This window comes from Ailuropoda melanoleuca, chromosome 15 (genome assembly GCF_002007445.2).
Source record: "Ailuropoda melanoleuca isolate Jingjing chromosome 15, ASM200744v2, whole genome shotgun sequence".
NCBI classification, from domain to species: Eukaryota; Metazoa; Chordata; class Mammalia; order Carnivora; family Ursidae; genus Ailuropoda; species Ailuropoda melanoleuca.
In genome coordinates this window covers 15,192,280-15,209,619 of record NC_048232.1, presented here as the reverse complement: position 1 = coordinate 15,209,619, position 17,340 = coordinate 15,192,280, and the positions used below count along the sequence as shown (strand labels likewise).

Below are 17,340 nucleotides of genomic sequence, written 5' to 3'. Positions count from 1 at the left end.
GCTTTTTTTTTTTTTTTCATAACCCCTTCATAGCCAAGCAATTTTCAAAGGAAAAAAACACACACACAGTCTAATGAATAAAGCATAATAGAAGTGACTGGAAGCGGACAAGGCAATATCCCCCTCTAATCTTTTTGAAATTCACAGATATTTCTGAATTCAAATGCAAATGGTTTTTGATCTACAAACTGGATGTTTCTCTCCTTTGCAAGAGAGCATGACTTCCAGGTGTATTTTCAGAAAACCCTTCATTCTTAAGTACATAAAAAGACAAAGCTTTTCCAACAGAGGTTGTCATTCAGATTGTCTCGTGTCAATGGGTAGCAACGAAAAATCAGAGAAGAAAGAATACTGTGGTTAGGTGTAGTAATTAATGGCTCCCTTTTCCAGGTAAGAAATGGAAGTGATAGCAGTTCACCATTACTTGGCACGTACTGTGGATCTCTGCTGCCAAATCCCATCTTCTCTCAAAACAACCAGCTACACCTACGGTTTCAGAGCGACAGTGCAACTTCCAGCCATGGGTATGAAATTCTCTGGACCTCATCACCCTCTGGTAAGACACTTGCACTTTGTAAGGGAAATTGATGTAGGCAAGAAAAACAAAGGGGGTCTGATGAGAAAAGATAATTAAAAGTGACCATACTGGGATGCCTGGGTGGCTCAGTCGGTTAAGCGTCTGCCTTTGGCTCAGGTTATGATCTCAGGGTCCTGGGATTGAGCCCTGCAACGGGCTCCTTGCCCAGCGGGGAGCCTGCTTCTCCCTCTGCCTGCAGTTCTCCCTTCCTGTGCTCTCTCTCTCTCTGACAAAGAAATAATTTTTTTTAAAAAGTGACCATACCTTCTTAGTCATCTGTATACTTGATTTTTTTCCGATAGGGATTTTTTTTTAACAATGAGAGTACAGATATTCTTTATAATTCTACTCTCACTCATTATTTCTACATATCGCATATATCTATATATACAGGTAGATAAATGTATTAGTAATATGTAGAAATATAATATATATATAAATATATGTGTATACATATAAAGTGTAGATACAGATTTTAAAACTCCTTTATAATTTCTGATTTTGTCATATTTTTAACTTTTGGTTTGATCATCAAGGTAGTTCTCTGAGAATTCAGAAAAAACCACATGTGTACCAAAAGCCAAGTTACTAACACATACTCGGGTATAAATAAGCAGCTTCTCCCCTTGCAGCACCTGTCATTTCTCAGCAATCTTGGAGGTTAATTGCTTTTTTCAGGGCAGTAAGTAACTTCCTGCATGTTTGGTTGGTAGTTTATCAAATAACTGAAGGAAATTTAAGTCATGTCAGTATATTTAACTCAAGAGAGGAGGAATATCTTTATGAGATGTCCCGGTTAGGTAGGTTAGAAATATCTAAAAACTTTCAGATAAGAATGATAACAATGACTTATTTTCAATAGACTGAGGGACAAGAAATAATTTAAATCTTGGCAGCTAAAGATGCTTGCAGATGCTCTCCAGTGCCCTAATTTTACAGAGGAGGAAATAAAACACGAGGTTAATGAGTTTTCCAGAATGCACCGCTAGATTATGGTAGAAGCAGGACTATACCTCCAGGGCTCAGACACCCAGCTCAGCGCCTTTTAATCCTACAGTGCAGTTTCTTCCTGTGCAGCAGGGTATCTGGGTCCCCAGGTATCGGGGCTGAGTCACGACAGCGTTCATACACAAATTAACACCAGTACTCACCCGAGTTCTGGCTCTGACCATGTCAGTTTTAGTACTGCTATAAGCTCGGGAAAGTCACTTATACAATAAAATAATTCTTGTCAAAACCTACAATGACACTCTTTGGGTTCAGCCCTGGAATTTCACTTCTNCAGTTTTAGTACTGTTATAAGCTCGGGAAAGTCACTTATACAATAAAATAATTCTTGTCAAAACCTACAATGACACTCTTTGGGTTCAGCCCTGGAATTTCACTTCTAATTTTACTTCACTCCCATCATCATCAACTGAGGGCATATGGAGAGCCCTCCACTGTCGAAAGTATACAACGATTTAATTACTGTCTCCTATAGCTACTTTATCAGGTTTTTTGTTTTCCCACTGTGTTCTCAACTCACTGTTTTCAAAGAAAGGTCCTGGAAGAAATGGTCCCAAGGTCGTGAGATACAGGAACAGAAGATACGGTGGAGGGAGGGAGAGAGTGGGAGGAGGTGGTGGTGAGGGCATGGGAGGGATGTAGCCCACAAAAGGAGCAGGAAAGGGGTTTCTGCCTCCTCTATTCCTGCCGAGGGTCTCAGCATTTTGAGAAAATAGCCACCATCTTACCGTCTCACAAGGGGATGGTTTCCAGTTTGTTCAGTCAAACGTCCTGCGCTGGTTTCCTTGCAGGCTGTGGTGGAACTCTTTATGGAGACAGCGGCTCCTTCACCAGCCCTGGCTATCCAGGCACTTACCCAAACAACACTCACTGCGAATGGGCCATCATTGCTCCCGCTGGAAGACCTGTCACGGTCAGCTTTTACTTTATCAGCATTGATGATCCTGGAGACTGTGTCCAGAACTACCTTATNGTCAAACGTCCTGCGCTGGTTTCCTTGCAGGCTGTGGTGGAACTCTTTATGGAGACAGCGGCTCCTTCACCAGCCCTGGCTATCCAGGCACTTACCCAAACAACACTCACTGCGAATGGGCCATCATTGCTCCCGCTGGAAGACCTGTCACGGTCAGCTTTTACTTTATCAGCATTGATGATCCTGGAGACTGTGTCCAGAACTACCTTATCCTCTACGATGGACCAGATGCTAATTCTCCGTCCTCTGGACCATATTGTGGGGCAGTGAGTAAAACAAACATTTAAAAATTTCCATTCATTATTTTTAAGTATAACAGTATACACTTTTAAAGGCAGACCCATGCGAAGTACAGAGCACAAGCCTTTTACAGATTTCAGCAGCTTCCAGATTTTCCTTTCCATTTGGGGAGCACGAGTGCCACCTAGTGGGATTTGGATGAAATTAATAATAGTAGTTCCCAGACTCCACCCCATCAGATTGGCTTGCGCAGGTGTTTGACGGTGCAGACTTCCAGCGCGCACTCACACCTGCTGACTCAGAATTTCTGGGACAGGAGCCGCTGTACGTTGTCTTTTAAAAGCTCCGTGTGTGATTTCAATGAGCTGCCCAGGTTGAATACCCATATTGGTGTCTCCATGAAGGCAACTATGGACAATTTGGACACCTGGTTCCATTTCATCTACTTCTTGTTGAAAATTGCAGGAATTTTTTGAAGAAATAAAATGGGAGATTTAAGATGGATCTGGTGACTAGTAGTTTGTTTTCACAAAGTGCTGATATCAGATCCCTAAACATCAAGTGAGGATTCCGACAGTGACTCAGTATTGCTTGCATCTGCCTTCACCGTCCTCTCNTACACCTGGTTCCATTTCATCTACTTCTTGTTGAAAATTGCAGGAATTTTTTGAAGAAATAAAACGGGAGATTTAAGATGGATCTGGTGACTAGTAGTTTGTTTTCACAAAGTGCTGATGTCATAGATCCCTAAACATCAAGTGAGGATTCCGACAGTGACTCAGTATTGCTTGCATCTGCCTTCACCGTCCTCTCATTTTGTATGAAAGGAGATGCAGGGCTTTCCAGGAAGGGAAATGTGACCACTGCTGAGAGCGTATCTGTTTCCTACTGTTCTGCTCTTTACTTAGTTAGGCTTTCTAATTAACTGGACAGGGGATTACAACAGCTAGATGTCTAAAGAGTTGTTTGGTTTTTTAAAATTGAGATAAAATTGTCATATATTAGTTTCAGGTGTATAACATAAATTTGAGGGTTTTTTTGTGATGATAACTTTTAAGATCTACTCTCTCAGAAACTTTCAAATTCACACTGAAGTGCTACTGTCTACAGTCTCCATGCTATACAGTACATCCCTAGCATTTAGTTCTAACTGGGAGTTTGTACCTTTTGACAGACACCCTTCATCCATTTCACCCACTCCCACCTCCTGCCCCTAATGGACTCCAATCGGTTCTCTGTATCTAAGAGTTTTGTTTTGTTAGATTCCACAAATAAGTGAGATCATATAGTATTTATCTTTCTTTCTCTCCCTTATTTCACTTAGCATAATGACTTCAAGGATCTTCTGTGTTGACACAGCCAGCAGGATTTCCTTCCTGATGGCTGGATAATACCCCTTTACTATTATATTACCATAAATAGATATAGATACCATATATTTATCCATTTGTCCATAGATGGACACAAATTGCTTCTACGTCTTGGCTACCATGAATATTGCTGCAGTGAACATACGGGTGCAGATATCTTTTCAAGATGGTGTTTTTATTTTCTTTGGATAAATTCCCAGTAGTAGAATTTCTGGTATATGGTAGTCCTGTTTTTAATTTTTTGAGGAATCTCCATATTATTCTCCACAGTGGCCACAGCAATTTACATTCCCACCAACAGTGCATGAATATTCCCTTTTCTCCACATCCTCAGCAACACTTGTTATTTCTTGTATTTTTTATAATAGCCATTCTGACAGGTGTGAAAGGATACCTCATTGTGGTTTTGATTTGCATTCTCTGATGATTAGTAACGTTGAACATCTTTTCATGTGCTTGTTGGCCATCTGTTTGTCTTCTTTGGAAAAACATCCAATCAGGGCCTTTGCCCATTTTTTAATAGGACTGTTTGTTTTTGCTATTGAGTTGTGTGAGTTCTTTATTATGTTCAATGTTAACACCTTATCAGACACACAATTTGCAAATATTTTCTACCATTCAGTAGGTTGCCTTTTCATTTTGTTGATGGTTTCCTTTGCTGTACAGGAGCTTTTTAGTGCGATGTAGTTCCTCTTGTTTATATTTGCTTTTGTTGCCTTTGCTTTGGTATCAAGTCCAAAAAATCATTGACAAAACTGACATCAAGGAGCTTACTGCCCATGTGTTCTTCTAGGAGTTTCATGGTTTCAGGTCTTTAACTCATTTTGAGTTGATTTCTGTGTGTGGTGTAGTTTCATTCCTTTGTACGTGGATATCCATTTTCACAGTGCCATTTATTACAGACAGAAAGGATACAAAAATAAATCCTAAATAGAAACTACAGATGTTAATAGGGGAAAGTTGTAGACTTTACTGATATGGTTGTTTTAGTTGCAAAAAATAAGTATGTGTTTCCATCAGAAAAATTAAGATTTTGGTAAGAAATTGAATTGGAAACTCAATTTTTAATGATAATTTCATTGAAGGAAAATATTCACAAACCACAAACCAATATTCATTGAAGTATAATATTCACAACCAATTCAATTTTTAAATGGTAAATTCATTGAGGTATAATATTCACAAACAATTCATTTTCTTAAAATGTACATTCAGTAGTTTTTAGTAGATTAATCAATTCTAGAATATTTCATTACCCCAAAGAGAAACTCTGTATCCACTAGCAGTGAATCCCCATTTCCCCTCAGTCCTCCTCCCCACCAGCAATATTCTTTTGTAAGGCATCTATATTAATTCTTAGCAAGATTCCTTCTAGAAAAATGTGCAAGTTTACTGTAAATTCTATAAAGTTTCTTTGTGTAGTACTTTCTTACTAGGCTAACGTTTCCAGCAAAATGTTCAAATTTATGAAAAATATAATTTGTTACTTTCTTTTATTTTTCACTCTTAGGACACCAACATAGCTCCCTTTATGGCCTCTTCGCATCGGGTCTTCATAAAATTTCATGCAGAGTATGCGGTACGTCCATCAGCGTTCCGATTAACTTGGGACAGCTAACTGTGTCAAGCGGTGTATTGGTGTGACTGCAGGGCCTATCAGACGTGACATTGGACACAAGCCTGCCATCCTGATACAGCGTTCTGCCTGGCCCACTGGGAATAACCTGAACTTTTTTTTCACCAAAGTTATGTGTGAAATCAATGTCTGTGCATTTTTAAAAAAGTATAGAATGTGGCTTGCATGTGGCTTGGCTGTGCATGTCATCCTTACTTCTAACACTTTGAGCTCAACATTTTAAAAAATTCCTTAAAGAGTTGGAAATAATGACGGCCTATGTGATGTCAGTTGTCAGAAGTTAATGATAAAACAGTATGATTTCCCTGTGAATGTCAGATGGGGGTAATAAACATTATTGAACGGTACGCAATGATGCTGCATTAATTTGTAACTCATCAAAGTTTAGTCTTTCACTAGCAGGTCCATGTAAGTTTTCCAGTTGAATTTTTACACTTGGATGAACTACGCGAATCCTTCAGAATATGAACTCCGTCCAGAGCCACGCTGCCTGAATTTGCATTCTGGCCCTCCTCGTTCAGTGTTGCCTTAACTTCTCTGCACTTTCTTTTCCAGAAGTCCCCACTGTCTATTCCTAGTTTCATAACACAGTCTGTAGAGTCACAAAAGCTTAGCCATGCTTCTATAAAGTTTTCTGTGGCCTTTAACAAAGCAAGAGCGCCTATATTAAATATGTGAAGTTAAGTCTTAATAACAACATGGGGCCAAGTGAGTGAAAGAAGGTGTGGAACGTGTTACTTCATCTTACTCAAATACTCAAGTGCCAGAAAAATTATTTCTGCACAGAGTACAGAGCCACATAAATAAAATATTCCCACCTTTACAATTCCTACTTCCTTGGGGCACCCGGGTGGCTCAGGTGGTTAAGTGTCTGACTTTGGCTCAGGACACAGTCTCAAGGTCCTAGGATCGAGCCCCACTTTGGGCTCCATACTCAGGGTGGAGTCTGCTTCTCCTTCTTCCTCTGCCCCTTCCCCCCACTCATGCTTGCTCTCTCTCTCTCTCAAATAAATAAATACAATCTTTAAAAAAATAAAATTCCTGCTTTCTTTAATTCTGTGTTATGGGCAGATACATCCACTTTATAGCTGACTCCCTATTGGAAAGAATGGTGAATGTGATGACAAGGACCATGCAGCCCACAGGGTCCTGACAAGCAGAGCAATGGACAAAAACTCAAGATGAAATTTCATAGGCAGAGATACAATATTTTGCTCTTTTACCTAAAAATGAGTCACAAAGATATAGAAAATGGAGAAAGTTTAACAGTAGCATATGAAATGACAGGAATTTTATCTGGAAGCAAGATTAACGTATGCAGCTGCCAAACAGTGAAAGAGGATTTGCTCTCAGATTGTATCATTACAGTAATGGTGGCTACAAGAGTCAATTTCAGTCAGAGAGATGCGCTTTCCTAGGAGGCATATTAGAATATCCAGGAGGTGTGTATACCAAATTCAAGAAAGCATAGTCAATATTATAATGTATTTTTAAAATTGGAATACTTAAAACAGGAAAAAAGTAATTTCTCCTATTCTGGAGGCTGTCTTTTCAGTTTATTGAAGGTTTCCTTTGTTGTGCAGAAGCTCTTTAGTTTAATGTGGCCTTACTTGTTTGTTTTAGTTTTTGTTGCCTGTGCTTTTGGTGACTTATCCAAGAAATCATTGCTAAGGCTGATGTTAGGGACATTTTCCCTTGTATTTTCTTCCAGCATTTTTATAGTTTCTTACATTTAAATCTTTGATCCATTTTGAGTTAATGTTTTTGAGTAGTTTAAGATAGGGGTCCCATTTCATTCTTTTGCATGTGGCTATCCAGTTTCCCTAGTACCATTTATTGAAGAATGGGGGATCCTTCCCCATTGTGTGTTTTTGGTACCCTTGTCAAAAATTAGTTGCCCATATACATGGGAGTTCATATCTGGGCTCTCTGTTCTGTTCCACTGATCTATGTGCCTGTTTTTACGCCAATACCATACTGTTTTGATCACAATGGCTTTGTAATATAGCTTGAACTCAGGAAGTGTGATGCCTCCAGCTTTGCTCTTTTTTATCAGAATTGCTTTGGCTATGCAGAATCTTTTCTGGTTTCAAACTAATTTGGGGATTGTTTTTGTATTTTTAAGAAAAATGCCATTGGAATTCTTATTGGGATTGCTTTGAATCTGTAGATCACTTTGGGTAGTACATGTGTTTTCACAGTATTAATTCTTCCAGTCTGAGAGCCCGTGATATCTTTCCATTTATTTGTGTCTTCTTCAATCTCCTTTATCAGCGTCTTACAGTTTTTAGTTGGCTGAATTTATTGCTATTTTATTGTTTTGATGTAATTATAATTGGGATTGCTTTTTAATTTCTCTTTCAGATAGTTTGTGGTTAGTGAATAGAAATGCTCCTGATTTCTGTACATTGATTTTGTATCCTGCTACTTAACCCAATTCATTTATTAGTTCTGTTTTTTTTCATTCTTAGTGGAATCTTAAGAGTTTTTTTTACATATAAGGTCATGTCATCTCTCACTAATAAGACCCATCTCATTTACTCTGGTTCTGCTTTAATTTAATTCACTCATTTATACATGTTTATTGAACATTTCCAATGTGACATGCAGTAAGCACACCAAGGATAAAGTGGTAGACATGACAGCCATACATCAACTGATGTTTCCTACTTCAAAAAATCCATTTCCTAGGGCCATCTTGTCTGGTTTCCTGAGGCAAAATACTCAATTTCTTAACGGGGAAATTTATATCAAGCCAGCTTCCCAAATCTAGTGGCTAAGTGAGAATTTCCTTTGCTCCCAAATTGCATCATCATGAAGCTCCATGGTGAGCGATCACTCCTGCACAGAGCTAGCAACAAGTTCACACTGGTGCAGACGTCCTGGTTGTTAACTACTGAGAGACACCAAAATGCTGCTTTCAGGCCATAAGTGGAATCCAAAAAGCTATAATGTAAAATGAATGGGTTTGATGGGTGGGTGAGGGGAAGTCTTAGTTGGAAGTTAACAGAAAGTGATATTCCACATGGGTCTGAAGGAAAACAAACAAGCACAAATGTAAAGAAAGGGAAATTACTCCTGTTCACAACTGATCCAATATTCTGAACTGAGAAAGTCTCATAGTCACCTTCTAAGCCCATCCCATTCCAGGTGAGAATGGGAATTTTAGACAACGATTTGAGAAGAGTAGGGTAAGGACAAGAGACAAACTCCAACACCACCTTGTCCCCCCGGCCTCCCCATAATCCAGCAACCAAAGAGCTAACGCTTGTCTTAGAAGGTGGCTTTACTAGGACTCCTGGTTCAGTTCTTCTGGGAATACCTATCCCACCTGCTCATAGTCTGGGAATCCAGGTTTGGGGACAGCCGGGCTTTCATCTGCCACCTGATCTCTCTCCCTTTTGATTCTCTGTCTCCCTAAAAATGGAACCTTAGCAGGAAAAACAAATCTCATTCCTTTTAGCCTTCAAGGGTAAGTCTAGCCATTACTGGCCAGAGTCACCTTTGGGATAGCTCAGGAAGAGGTCACCACAGGCTCTCTCTGGACCCAGTGGAATATTGGGTACTCCAGGCATTCTTGTGAAGAACGCTCTAAGGGATGGTTGGGGCCAATGACAGTTTGGGGCTAGGAGATGCCCAGGATATGGCTTCTAGTTTCCATAATTTTCTATTATATTTCAACTCCATTTAATGGATGGAAACACATTTACCAAGGGAATACTAACCATATTACTTGTAGTTAGAAAAATTAGAACTAATATCTATGTAACATTTATGCTATGTCAGGTGTCATTCTCATTTATCACTCACTGAAAGAGAATACTAAGAACCATCACCCCCATTTTACACTTGAGAAAAATGAGGTATGAAAACTTATATAAAGCTTGAGTGACAGAGCTATGATTCTAACCTTGGCAACCACCCAAGAGTGTGCCTTCCATTCAGCCTGAAGGGCTAAATATGAACTTATGAAATATGACTTATTAAATATGTCAACTTATTATTATAAACTATTTTCATAGACCTATCAAAGTTATTTAAAAAGATTCACACTGTTACAAGACCTAGAAATTTTTTTTAATGTAATTGCTGTCAGTTTAGTAAAAACTTAGAGATTATACGAAATAATGTTAATGGAACAAGCTTTTTACTTATTGGGACCACAGGTCACCCCATGGCTATCAATTTAAAGAGGGAAGTTACTGGAAGAAAAATGATATGACAACTATTGGATATTTGATGAAAAATTTTTTTTTCAAATTTTAATTCGGTAACTATATGTAAATTTATACACAGTTTGGAGACTAAGAAGGCATTTTTTAAAATTAATGATACATGCTGTAACTTATGTAAATTTACTTAATTTACATTAATTGTCATAATCTGGTGTGCCTCCTGTGGACTGGGCATCTTCCATACTCTTTCTTTGATTGGCCCACTCTGTGGGCTGGCAATGAGGGTAGTACGTTTCTTCTAATGGGAAGCATTACAGCAGAGACTGTAGGCAAGCAAAGAGCACTTGGCAGTGAAGCTGAGTCAGCTATTTAAGCTCTAATAAGTATTAACTTTTGAATACAGGACTGGCTACGTGATTTGCAGGGCCCAGTGCAAAAGGAAAATTCACAGGCCCTTGTTCCAAAATCTTTAAACTTTTCAAGATGGGGACAGCAGAGCATGAAGCCAAGCACGCGGCCCAGCTAAGCAAGGAACTTTGTGTTACTGCACAGGTCACATATCCAGGAAGCTGGCCGCATTTCCATGTTATAAAAATCTGGAACTTGGGGACACATTTTATCAAGAATTGTACTGGCAAGAGTGAAGAGAATGAGAGGAGAATGATCAAGAAATGAAAATCAATTTCTGGAAAAAGGAAGTGAATAAAAGCATACTGACAAATAAAATGGGGACGGGGCGGGAAAGAAACTGCAGCCCAAAGCAATTTCAAGACAGATGTGCAACGGAATTAGGAATGGACTTTCCAGGCATTATCTGGGGCTGGGGTTGGCTGGTGCAGCATGAGGAGGTGAGACCCAAAGAACAAGAACTGTATTAGTTGGTGCTTGCAATTCACCATTTCCCTCCACCAGCAAAAGCAGCCTAGTGACTCCAAGCAGGCATAAAATTGGGATCTCACCTCTGAAGAAATTTAACCAATAGCCCAAGGAAAATTCATGCTGACCTAGGAGGGAAACAAATACACATCACAAATAGAAGAGGAAAAAAACCACACTGGCTACCTAGAAAAATCAGCTCAGGTCTTCATGATCAAATATGAAAAAACAACCAAGACTCACCAGACAGGAAGAATTACAGCAGTATGAATGGGAAAGAACTAGGTAAAGTTACAGCAAAGGGCACAAGGTACACAATTCCATCAACAGAAGAGACATTTAAAAATTGTTATCCTCAGAGATATTTGAGAACAGTGCACTCATGAAACAAAAGCCTGGTACGATTAAACAAGAAAAGGGTTTTTTGAAGTATTGGCTTTTTAAGATTTTAATAGAAGTTTTGTAAGATAACATTGGGATATCTCCCAAAACATTAAGTTAAGAAGATAAATAAAATACATGAGGGGGGCAAAAAGATAACTATAGGAAATTGTCCCAGGAGGCTGCCATCTGCCTAATTTTTTCCCTGAGCATGCTAAGTCAGAGATAATGGCAGTAAAGAAATTTCAAAGAAATAACGGAAACAATTTCCAGAGAGGAAGAGCGAAATGAATCCTCAGCTGAAAAGGGCCAGATGGGTGCTAAACAGATTAAATTCAGAAAGACCCCAAATTGGAGATATTATGGTGATATTTCAGAACATGGTAAATAATCAAAAGATCGCAAATGCTTCCCAAGGGAAAGCAATAGTTCCTCGCAAAGGCGTGCAAAGGAGACTGACACATTTCTGGACATCAACGTCGGAAGCATAGGTCAGTGGAAGCATGCCTTTGAGATCAAAGAGAAACTGATACTGTTTGTTTGTTTTTTAAAATATTTTATTTATTTATTTGACAGAGACAGCGAGAGAGGGAACACAAGCAGGGGGAGTGGGAAAGGAAGAAGCAGGCTTCTAGGGGAGCAGGCTCGATCCCAAGACCCTGGGATCACGCCCTGAGCCAAAGGCAGACGCTTAAAGACTGAGCCACCTAGGCGCCCTGAGAAACTGATATTGAACCTAAAATTCCATGCTAAGCAAATTATAAAGGCGTGTGCAAAATAAGGACATTTTAAAACATACAACTACTCAAAATTTTTGCCTCCTGTACACCATTTTAGAGAGGTTTACTTGAGCGGTACTCCAGCAAGATGTATTAAAGAAAGGTCAGTTTAAACCCAGGAACCAAGTGAAAGAAACCACCCATCACCTCTCAGCTAGAAGAACAGAAATAATTAGTTTAAATTAGAGCAGAAAGTTAGTAGGTTCCCAAAGTCTTCAAGAAGAGTTCATTGATGGGGTGCCTGAGTGACTCAGTCTGTTAAACAGCTGCCTTCAGCTCAGGTCAAGATCTCAGGGTCCTGGGATCCAGCCCCCCCAGGCTGGCTCCCTGCTCAGGGGGGAGTCGGCTTCTCCCTCTGCCCCTCCCCCTCTACTTGTGCATGCTCTCTTTCAAAAAATAAATAAATAAATAAATAAATAAAATCTTAAAAAAAAAAGAATTCACTTAATTTCAAGCAGCAGAGAGGAATGAAAAGCTCTATGTTCTTAGAGATAAGATAAAGAAGTTACGAGAAGAAAAAGAAAAGCAGGTCAAAAGTCTAATAAAAAAACCCTCAACAATGAAGATTGTATAAAAAATTCATCTTTTAATAGAAAGCAAACTAAAATATGGCATAATTTTGTGTACAGTATGAGAAAAGAGTAGTCATTTATCTGTGTGTATTCCCCTCCACGTGACACACAAGTCCGGGACTCCCAGCTGGGCGCTGGGAATACAGATGCAGTTCTTGTATTCGAGGCGCTCATGATGCAGCGAGAGGCACGACTGTGGGGACTGTGGGGACGGGACTCAGGATAGCGACTTCCGAAAACTGAACCACAATTAAAGAAGCAGGACACAGACAACTTCTCGCTTTCCTCCCCAGTTCCCAAATCCAGCTACAACCCTCTTACTACCCAGTCCCGCCCCAAACTTTCCCGCTTCCGCCCACAGCTCTCCGCGCTTCGGCCCCTGAACTGAGCCTACGTCAAAATTAGTGCGCTTGCGCCAAGCCCAGTCCTCTCTGAACGGCAAACCGGAGCGCATTGCAGAAGGACGGACAAACCTCGGGGTGGGGCGGAGTCTCGAGTCCAAATGACGGACGTGATTGGCCAGCCGCGGGGTACACATTCCAGAGTGGGCGGAGCCTCACCCTAGAGCCAAGTCTAGTGAACTGTTCTCCTAATTTGGGAAGGGTCAGTCGCGGGCGGGGCGTGGAGCTGCGAGCCCCAGGGTGTGCGCCTGCGCCGAGCTCCGGGACAGGGCGTGTTCCTCGTTCCGGTCCGCGTTTTGCACTGACTGAGTGCATCCTTTGCCAGTAAAGTGCGCCCCGCGGAAACCTGTGGTTCCCTCGCCCAACCTGTTAGGTGCTGCCCTCCGCGGTGAGTGTGTGTGGCGTCGCGCTTGGGTTCGCTTCTCTGCGCGCCACCGGAGTGGTTTCGGACGCCTCCCAGTCCCCTGCCCCGCCCCGTCCCCTCCCCCTCCCTGCACCCGGACCCTGCCCGCTGACGCCCACCGGCCAAGGCTAGGGGAAAACTGGACAGTGCCAGGCCGGGGCGTCTCCCCTTTCTATCGCTGCACCCCCCTGGCTGTCGCCCACGTGCTTTGTTGTTGTCGTTTGGTACAGAATATGTCCAAGTCTCTGAAAAAGTTGGTGGAGGAGAGCCGGGAGAAGAACCAGCCGGAAGTGGACATGAGTGACCGGGGCATCTCCAACATGCTGGATGTCAACGGCTTGTGTAAGTTCTGGGGCTGGGCCTTCCCCTTGCAGCACCCGGAGGGTTTGAAAGTTTTCCAAGTAGCTGCCGGCTGGCCGTCGTAGGAGAGGTCATAATGATTTACATCCCACGCCCCGCTTGTAAGCATCGCTTGTCGTGAGAGGGCTTAGCTCAGAAAGTTTACAATCAGGGTATGTTCTTTCCGATTGGAAGATGAACCTGAGAGTCCAGGGTAAGAAGCACACAACAGTTGTTGCTGGACCTCACTGTGGTCTGTGCGAGTTGTTGGCATTTGGGTGGATTTCCCACATAGTTTACTTAATACCCACTTTCTTTTTAATTGAGAATCACGCTTCCTTTCTCCTAATATAGTCTTTGACCCTTGAACAATTGCCACACAAAAGTTCATGATAACTGTTCTTATGCCTAGAGTATGTTGAGCCTTTCGTGACTCCTTACCCTTTTCTGGCTCTTTATTCTCCTTAATTGAGGCATTTGTTCCCTCCTTTTTGTGCTACTGTGATGTCTCCCTAACTTAGCCTCTTCCCTCCAGTTTTGCCAACCCCGTGGTTTACTCACTCTGTTGCTTTCTAGTGTTATTTTTCTGCAGCATATCTTACTGTGTAACTCTCTCCTTTAAACCAGAGATTGCAGCTCAGATGTCTTTTGGGGGCCAGGTGAGGATGGTCACGAACTTCGTAATAGCTATCCCGTCTGAAGAGGGGCGGCTGCTACACCTGTTACTCACATCCAAGCAATTGTCACCACCTGGGGATGTTGGCCTCGTGTTGCCATAATTATTGTTGTTGAGAAAACAAGAATCCAGATTTTGATATGAGATTTCCTAATTTTTAGACATTGGCAACTAATTCTAATATTTGAAACATACTTGATAGGTGAAATAAAACACTTCTGCAGGCGGAATGTGGCTTCAGTTTGGACCTTCTCCCTTAAACACTTCTGGTTGTTCATTACCAAGAGTAATGCCCCCAGTTCTTTGGCATACCATGCAAAGCCTTTCTGAGTCTGACCAAAACCTACTTTAGTTCCTATCCCTTCCATGCCTTTGTTGTCCCCACCATACTGAACAGATTGGTGTTCTTGAACCAGGACACACTCTTTCAGATCCTTGTGCCTTAGAAGTATTGTTTCCTTCCTCTCCTCTTCCCCTCACATCCCCTCACTTATCTGTCAGGAGTCAGCCCGGATGCCGTAGCCTATGTGAAGCCTTCTCTGTCCGTGTCAAGCTAACAGGGTCATTCCCTCCTCTGTGAAGTTGGATATGTCTTGCTTCATGGCTCTTGTTACACGGGATTGTGATGTGTTCTTAATCTAGATGTCTCTCGTCCACACTGGGGACTGGGGGGACTGTTGCTGTGCGTTACTCATATTTGCTTTCTTTATAGTGCCTGGGACACTGCAGATGCTCCAAAATGTTGGAGGGATGAAAGAAAGCCTGATGGGTTAGGCCTGAGGCTTGATGAGATCCAGACCAGGATGTGACATTGGAGAAGGAGGGGAGATATCCAGGAGACCCTAAAAGATGATGCATTGCTTGTTAGGCATGGAGAGAGCAGAGTCAAATTTACTGGGAACCCATGGTTTGTGCCCAGGACAGATTGGGGTTGGGGCTCTTGATAACATCTCTGCTAAAGGACAGGCGATGGGAAGTCACAGACAGTTGGCATTTGGTAACTCTTAGGAAGATTCCTGCCCCTGAGCTCTGGCTTTTGTGTCGGTTAGCATCTCAGCGTCTTGAGATGAGTTGGCCTCTCTTAAGTGGTGATGGCTTCTTGGTGGCGGCAGCAGAGCCGCTGCGTCTGGGACTGAACGTGTGCTTTTGCTGCGCCTTCCCAGCTTGTCTAGGTTGTGGTGATCACTGGGGGCTCTGCTGTAACAAAGGATGGTGAGCGCAAGCAGGAGGCCTGGCTCTCTGCTCCTCAGCACTGCGGAGAGCCTTCATAGCCCTCGGCTGGGAAGAGGATTCTGTATGTAATATTTATAAGTAGGGAGAGCGGCATAGCTATTTTGGTTCACTTGTGTTATCTCTTTGAAGCCTTGCCTTGTACTGAAGAAGAAAAGATAGCCACTTGCTTCCTGAAAAAGATGTTTCCGGTGTAGTATTAGATGGTGAAAAGCAAGATCTTTCTTCCATTCTCCCAGAGAAGTAGCTTAAGGGAGAACAAGGCTGCTTCTTGGGGAGCTCGGTGGAAGTGAATTTAGAGATTCGACCTTCTCCAGCCTCTGTGGTACGTGTAGACCCAAAGAGTGGCTGCTTCCTGCTGTAACTCCCAGACCTCGGGACTCGTGGAGCCTGGAAGGTTCCAGGATGCCTTGAGAAGCCCATTCCTCAACTGGGGCTCATTTATTGTGCACATGATACTTACTGGATATATTTTAACATCGTATATATTAAAATATTTGACCTGGTTGCATAAACTATAGCGTAAGAATTCCCTTATTTTCTTTACTCGTTAAGTTTTCACTGTAAACATGAGGTTTTGTGTCTTAGTATGTAGATTAAATTCAGGGAACAATTCACTCGCATGGACAGAGAATGGTTATTGTGTCTCAAGCCTTTCCTGCATTAGCTTTACTTTGTTGAGTTTCTCAAAAGATAAGAATTAAGTTTTGAAGATAAGGGGAGTTTTCTTATTCTAAGCATGTGAACTGTCTGTTTTTCTGCTTGGGAGAGGTGTGTCATATAAACATAGGACTTTACTTCCTCTGAGACAGTAACTGGCCTTGAAAAAATGTGTTCAGGAGTTCAGGTAGCCAAAGCTTTCTGATGGGGAGAACGTCCTAGGCTGGAGACAGACCTCAGACCGATTCTCCAGTTTTCCATTGAGCCAGATTCTGGATGTGGTCAGATCCCACCCTGAGAGGCAGTGTGGACCAGTGGGGCCTTGGAGTTGCATAGGCTTGACTCAGGTTCTCCATCTACCGCGTAGCTCTGTGTAACTTTAGAGAAGCTGCTGAGCCTTTCTGAGCCTCGAGTCCTCTTTGTCAAACGGGAGTGTAAGTACCTACCCACCTGTTAGGACCGGATCAGTGCTAAGGGCACCGATGCATTTCTAGAGCTTAGCAGCGAGCCTGGTACTGAGCGAGCACGTACAGAATGTTAGCTCTGATGGGACCATCCGGGTAGAGCCCGGCAAGCCTCAGCCGTAACCAGTTCCGACATAGCCGGTGGTGTGCACCAAGATGAGACTGGGTCAGGCCTCTGTGTCCTATGTTGATGTTTTCTCTGGTGGCCTAATAGATCCTAGAGCATTTGGCCCTTTTGTCTAGGATTCTTGAAGAGTTAGATTGTTGTTTCTTTGAAATTACCCCCTCATTTTATTTTCCTTCTCATTTTTTTCCCCACACGGCGTGAAATCTGCACACCTTTTCTCCTTAACGCTTCCAAGAGTAATGGTAGCAATTTTGTTCTGTTCATTGAAGAGATCTCACGGCGGCGCTGTGCCACGCTGCGGCTGTCCTCACCTGGATGATGAAGCCGCTTTTGAAGGCTCCTGTAATCAGCTTTGTGGGAGCAGAGAATCCCATTAGTAGCCAGGGAGACTTTTTTCATTTCTTTTATTTAAGTCTTGTGTGACTTTTTTTTTTTAATCTCTTCAAGTTTATT

At 42.0% G+C, this 17,340-nt stretch overlaps 2 protein-coding genes across 8 annotated transcripts in view; both read left to right on the top strand.

Moving 5' to 3' along the window:
• CUBN (cubilin) overlaps positions 1-6,749 on the top strand; it is a 259,861-nt gene extending 253,112 nt beyond the window's left edge. Inside the window, exons 65-67 of the mRNA XM_034644347.1 lie at positions 391-556; positions 2,589-2,824; positions 5,679-6,749. Coding sequence (XP_034500238.1) covers positions 391-556; positions 2,589-2,824; positions 5,679-5,786 — 510 coding nt within the window. The 3' untranslated portion in view covers positions 5,787-6,749. The remainder of the gene's footprint in view (positions 1-390; positions 557-2,588; positions 2,825-5,678) is intronic.
• A 6,434-nt stretch (positions 6,750-13,183) lies between these two features.
• RSU1 (Ras suppressor protein 1) overlaps positions 13,184-17,340 on the top strand; it is a 238,908-nt gene continuing 234,751 nt past the window's right edge. For 3 of the 7 annotated variants that reach the window (XM_011224175.3, XM_034644156.1, XM_034644155.1), the window contains exons 1-2: positions 13,184-13,376; positions 13,622-13,733. In XM_011224175.3, the coding sequence (XP_011222477.1) occupies positions 13,625-13,733 (109 nt within the window). In that variant the 5' untranslated portion in view covers positions 13,184-13,376; positions 13,622-13,624. The remainder of the gene's footprint in view (positions 13,377-13,621; positions 13,734-17,340) is intronic. The other 4 variants (XM_034644158.1, XM_011224173.3, XM_034644157.1 and 1 more) reach the window with 2 other exon arrangements.